This window comes from Echinops telfairi, unplaced genomic scaffold (genome assembly GCF_000313985.2).
Source record: "Echinops telfairi isolate 266 unplaced genomic scaffold, ASM31398v2 ScPeMD7_3;HRSCAF=10, whole genome shotgun sequence".
Lineage (NCBI taxonomy): Eukaryota > Metazoa > Chordata > Mammalia > Afrosoricida > Tenrecidae > Echinops > Echinops telfairi.
The window spans coordinates 59,040,353-59,045,558 of NW_022103899.1; the positions used below are offsets into that span (position 1 = coordinate 59,040,353).

The following is a 5,206-nucleotide window of genomic DNA, read 5'->3' on the forward strand; positions in this document are numbered from 1 at the left end:
CTTCCCCTGACCGTCACAACAGTCCTTGCAAATTTCCACTTGGTGTCTGCCTTTCCCCATGCGTACTTGCTTCTCTCTCTATCTTACCTGCTCTCTGTCAATCTCAGAAAGCACTCGGTTTAAGCCGGATGTTACCCGGATATTGCCTCGTTAGCATAACCAGGAAGACTCTCCTCTCTAAGGAGCTGGAAGGCTGAGTAGGGTCAAGATCCCAACTCCTGTTTGGGGCGGGAGAGGGGCAGTTTCAACCCTCACAGGGGTCAAAATCGAATTCCGAGTTTCCCGATTTCAGAGGAGGAAGAAATCACATTCGCTCCGACCTACCGTTTTGAAAGACTGACGCGGGACAAGTACGTCTACACTAAGCAGAAAGCCACCGGGGTGAGTTGGGTTTGCAGACACGGTCCCTCTTCTCAGCCCTCTCCTCTCTGTGCCCAAGACTCGCTGCCATCAACCCCGTGGGGTTCCGAGACCATACCTGTTGGCGGGAGTAGAAAGCCCGTCTTTCTCCCGCAGAGCTGCTGGTGGTTTTGAACTGCCGACCATGCAGATCGCAGCCCAACGCCTAACCATTATACCACCAGGGCTGAAAATGAAGGTTATTCTTGCCTATTCAAAAACACCAAACTCACTGCCTTCCAGTCGTTTACGACTCACAGCAACCCTACAGGACAGAGAACTGCCCCCCATTCCCCCGTGAGTTTCCAAAACGATAACTCTTTGCAAGAGTAGAAGGAGGCTCTTTCTCCCTCACAGCAACTGGTGGTTTTGAACTGCTGATCTTGCAGTTAGCTGCCCAATGTGAAACCACGACCCCACCAGGGCTCTTGGGCAAATAATAATACACCTACTCCTCACCTATCATCACCTTCCTCTGGCTCACAAAGACCGAGTCATGGTGCCTAAAGGGAAGGCGGCCACCTCTGCTCACCAGAAGGATCATGACTACATCACTACCTAACTGCCAAGCCACTAAGACTCTCAGCCAAGAGGACACACCTTTCAACCGTCGAGCCAGCATCCTCCTTTCTGTTAGTTAATGCACGTGCCTCGTTGGGCACAGACTAATCCCCCAGCAGACTTTTGATTCATGTCAGGTAATGGGACAGTTGGTAAGGGAGGAGCAGGTGTAATAAGAAATTGCCTGCGCAGGGTCCAGGTGGAGAGGTGTGTGTGAATCAGAAAGAGGTGCAGAGGAAGAATCAGGGACCCTGAAGTGAGGGGGATGCTGAGGGTCCACACACCAAGGTCACTGATGTCATTTCTTTTGTGTTTTTAATCATTTCATTGGGAGCTCTTATCAAAATCCATCCATCCATTGTGTCAGGCACATTTGTACATTTGTCTCCACCATCATTCTCAAAATATCAGCTCCTCGTTTTACCCCCTCCCTCCCCCACCATTCCACCCTAATGAACCCTTGATAATTTATAAATTATTATTATTTTTGTCATGTCTTACACTGACCGATGTCTCCCTTCACCCACTTTTCTGTTGCCCGTCCCCCAGGGAGGGGGGTCTATGTAGATCATTGTGATCGGTTCCCCTTTTCTCCTCCATCTTCCCCTTCTCCTCCTGGTATTGCTACTCCCAATATTAGTCCTGAGGGGATCATCTGTCCTGGATTCCCTGTGTTTCCAGCTCTTATCTGTACCAGTGTACATCCTCTGGTCCAGCTGGATTTGTAAGGTAGAATTGGGGTCGCAATAGTGGCGGGGAGGAAGCATTAAAGAACTAGAGGAAAGTTGAATGTTTCATGGATGGCTATACTGCTCCCTGACTGGCTCATCTCTTCCTTGAGACCCTCCTGTGAGGGATGTCCAATGGTCTACAGATGGGCTTTGGGTCTTGGTGTCATTTCTAAAGCAGTGTCCGAAGCACCTAACAGTGCAGGCACGGCCTGGAGGGAATGGAGGGGGTCCAGCGGTCTGCCTCCTGAAAAGCAGCAGCCTTGGAAACCCTGTGGGCAGTTCCCCCCTGTCCTGTGGGCTTGCTGAGTCGGAACGGACTCGAGAGCACACAGTAGGACCACAGCCAACGCCCGGGGACACCCGGCAAAGAGCCAAGGGCAGGGGAGTGAAGTCCAGGAGGGCAGGGCACTTCTCTGATTTGAGAGAAAGGTAAATACGAGCAAGCCGCCAGGTGTAACGCCCGTGCCTCTGACCTGCAGATGAAGTTCAACCTGCCCTCGTGGTGTGACCGGGTCCTCTGGAAGTCCTACCCGCTGGTTCACGTGGTGTGTCAGTCCTACGGTAAGCAGAACCTGGGTGGACGCAGAGGGCTGTGCCAAGTCGGGAGGGCAGGTCCCTATACCAGAGGACTCCCATCCGGTGCTCTGCTACCCTCTGCCCGGCCGTGGGGTGGAAATACCCATTGCCACCCGACAGTCCCCCCGAGAGCGTCGAGGTCCTAGGTCTCCCTTCTCGGCTGCAGCTCAGTGCACAGCCCTCGGCTTGAGGGGTCCTCCTGGGCTGTGGGGTCCACTGCGGCCACGTCCTAGGGCTTCAGGGCACTCTCATGCAACACTGTGGCTATGAATGTTTGTCAGGATTCCGAGTGGGGCAGGGGTGGCGGGGCGCAGCGCTTCCCGATCTGTTTCTGCTTCCGGCTGTTCTTCGGTGGGATCGTGTAGGGTCTGCCTCACAACCGGCCGGTGAGTACAAACCGGAATGAGACGCTGCCTGGCCTGGAGCCAGCCGCCCCGCCAAGCATTGCTGCGTCTGAACCTCTTGTGGCCGCCGCCTGTCCATCCGTCTTGTTGGGGGCCTTCCTCTTTTCCCGGACACTCTGTCTGCCCCCACATGACGTCCTTCTCCGGGGACTGGTTCCTCCTGATAAACATGAAGCATGCGGCCTGTAGTGCTTCAAAGCAGATGCTGGCGGTACGTGGTCCATGCCACGGTCCTTTGGTCTGCCCCATCTGCGGCCCGGCTTTCACGTGCATAAGGGGGTGACAGAAAACACCGCGGCTTGGGTCGAACGTGTCTTAGTCTTCCAAGTGACCCCTTGGCCTTTGAACGCTGCTCGTAAGTCTGCATCTGGTGGCTACAGCAATCCTGGTAAAGCCGCGCCTCTCCCTCCGTATGCGTCTTCTCTGGTGTCTCGTCCCGCCAAGTGATGGCACTTAAAGTCCGTCCGACTCGGGTCTGGCGCTGTGGATGTTGAGACTCTACTTCCCGACAGGAACCTGCTGACAGGCACGTAACTCGGGAGGACACAATTCAATCCCCATCACCTCGGGACAACCTCGTCCATTACCCCCGCCAAGCCTGACCCTCCCCTCCCCACCTCCACCCTCCCGCTTCCCCCAGCACTGCACCCTCTCAGACTTCTTCCGACCCCACTCCACGCTCTCTTTAGGGAGATGTTCTCTGTCTCAGTTCTCCAGCGCTGCTGTGATATATACCACAAGGAGGGGTTTTGAAAACCAGTTTCGAGGGCTGGAAGTTCACAGTGAGAGAGAGGGCCGGCTCTAAGGAAAGTTCCAGCAGCTTGACTTCAGAGTGCCAGCTCTAAGAAAGCCTATCTCTCTGTATGCCTCCTGGTTCTAGAAAGTTCCTTTGCCAGGGACCCCCACCCCGGGTGCGAAGGACGCACTGAGCTCCTCCTGCTTCTTTCTTGGCGATAGGAGGTCTCGCTGATCTCGGCTCACTTGCTCGATCTGTTGCGGCAACAAAAACAGATAAACTCAGAAGGCTAATCCTATAGATCGCATCCTGCCGGTCAGCACCCTAGAGGTCAGGATCTACAGCACACAGAGAATGACAGCACATCCCAAAGTGGCAGCTACTTAACCAAATCCTGGGGATCTTGACCCAGCCAAGTGGACGTGTGTGTGTGTGTGTGTGTGTGTGTGTGTGTACACAATTATCACCACCTCTGCCTTCTTCTGTCCTGTCTCAGAGAGAGGGTGCTCACCTTTTACCTGGCTCCCAACTCTCCCCTCATCTCTCCCAGGACCCTGTCCCCTCCCCTCCAAGACTGTTGGCTCCATGGGCCCTTCTGGTGGTCACTAGCTAGTGATCATTTCTTCATGTGTTTTCTGCCCAGATCCGTAAGCGTTGGAAGGGCGTGGGGTTCATCGTTTTCTTGATGGTAAAAGCCTTCCAGAGAAGGAAAACCAGCTCTATTTTATTCCTCCTTCCTTGTGCTGCTGTTCCACGGGGGCCGGTGTGTCCCAGAACTCCATCCTCCGCCCACATCACTCCTCATCCTGCTTGTCTTCCCCGTGGAAGCTGACGCATGCTCCTGCCGTCGGCTTCCACATAATCTCACGACTTGAAATCTTTATCCCCAGCCCTGAGTATCCAGTTTCCTTCCTGTCAGACGTGGTCCTGGGTGCCTCAGAAGAATCCAGGATTTCTAGAACAGTGTCCCCATGTGCTCTCTGCTGTCTGCCCTTTTCCGCCAAGCTTCCCTCTACTTGAAGAAGGTGCCTCCCTCCCCTCCCTGTGTCTAATCACACACATGCTCTCTCGCTGAGGAGCTGAGTGAACGGAGTGGGGAGGGCCCTTGTCAATCAAATAAAGCATTCGGCCAGAAGACCCTGCATGCTTGACGCTCCACAATCCTTTCAAACATCTGAGAGTCTAAGAACAACTGACGCGGGAACGTTATCACCAGGAGAAGACAGGGCTAGAGGTTGTCTTAAGGGCGCCTATACAAGGTTGACCAGACAGCCGGTGCAAACCCCTGACATCGCAGAGGGCTGTAGAAACAATCGTGTCTCTTCCGAGGGTCTGCCGCCCCTGCTCAGAGACGCCCTTCCTCCCCTGCAGGCACGACCAGTGACATCATGACAAGTGACCACAGCCCTGTCTTTGCCACGTTTGAGGCAGGGGTCACCTCCCAGTTTGTCTCCAAGAACGGTGAGTGATTGGCCGGGCCCGTTTCCCCCGCTTCACAAAACAGAGGCCTCAGGGTCTGTAAGCGTCGGTTGGCCGCCATAGAGTCTCGTCCTCCCGGGCAAGCTCACTCACCAGCCTCGGTCCAGCGGCTCATACCCAGGCCACCACCCAAGAGTCCTGCCGAGAACATCATTGTTCCGCGTGGCAGATACGTCAGCTGTGTGGGCCTCGGGGTTAACCTTGCCTGAAAAAGCAAGTTTGTGGGTTCCCCGGGGGTGGTCCATGTACCACCAGGGACAATTGTGGGTGGGATATTCATGAGTAATACATTATATAGATATATTTACATTTATTATTTT

General features: G+C 54.4%; 1 protein-coding gene across 1 annotated transcript in view; it reads left to right on the forward strand.

Moving 5' to 3' along the window:
* The window catches only part of INPP5D (inositol polyphosphate-5-phosphatase D), a 109,060-nt gene that overhangs the window by 89,339 nt on the left and 14,515 nt on the right, over positions 1-5,206 (forward strand). Inside the window, exons 15-17 of the mRNA XM_045294330.1 lie at positions 293-381; positions 2,171-2,252; positions 4,779-4,868. Coding sequence (XP_045150265.1) covers positions 293-381; positions 2,171-2,252; positions 4,779-4,868 — 261 coding nt within the window. The remainder of the gene's footprint in view (positions 1-292; positions 382-2,170; positions 2,253-4,778; positions 4,869-5,206) is intronic.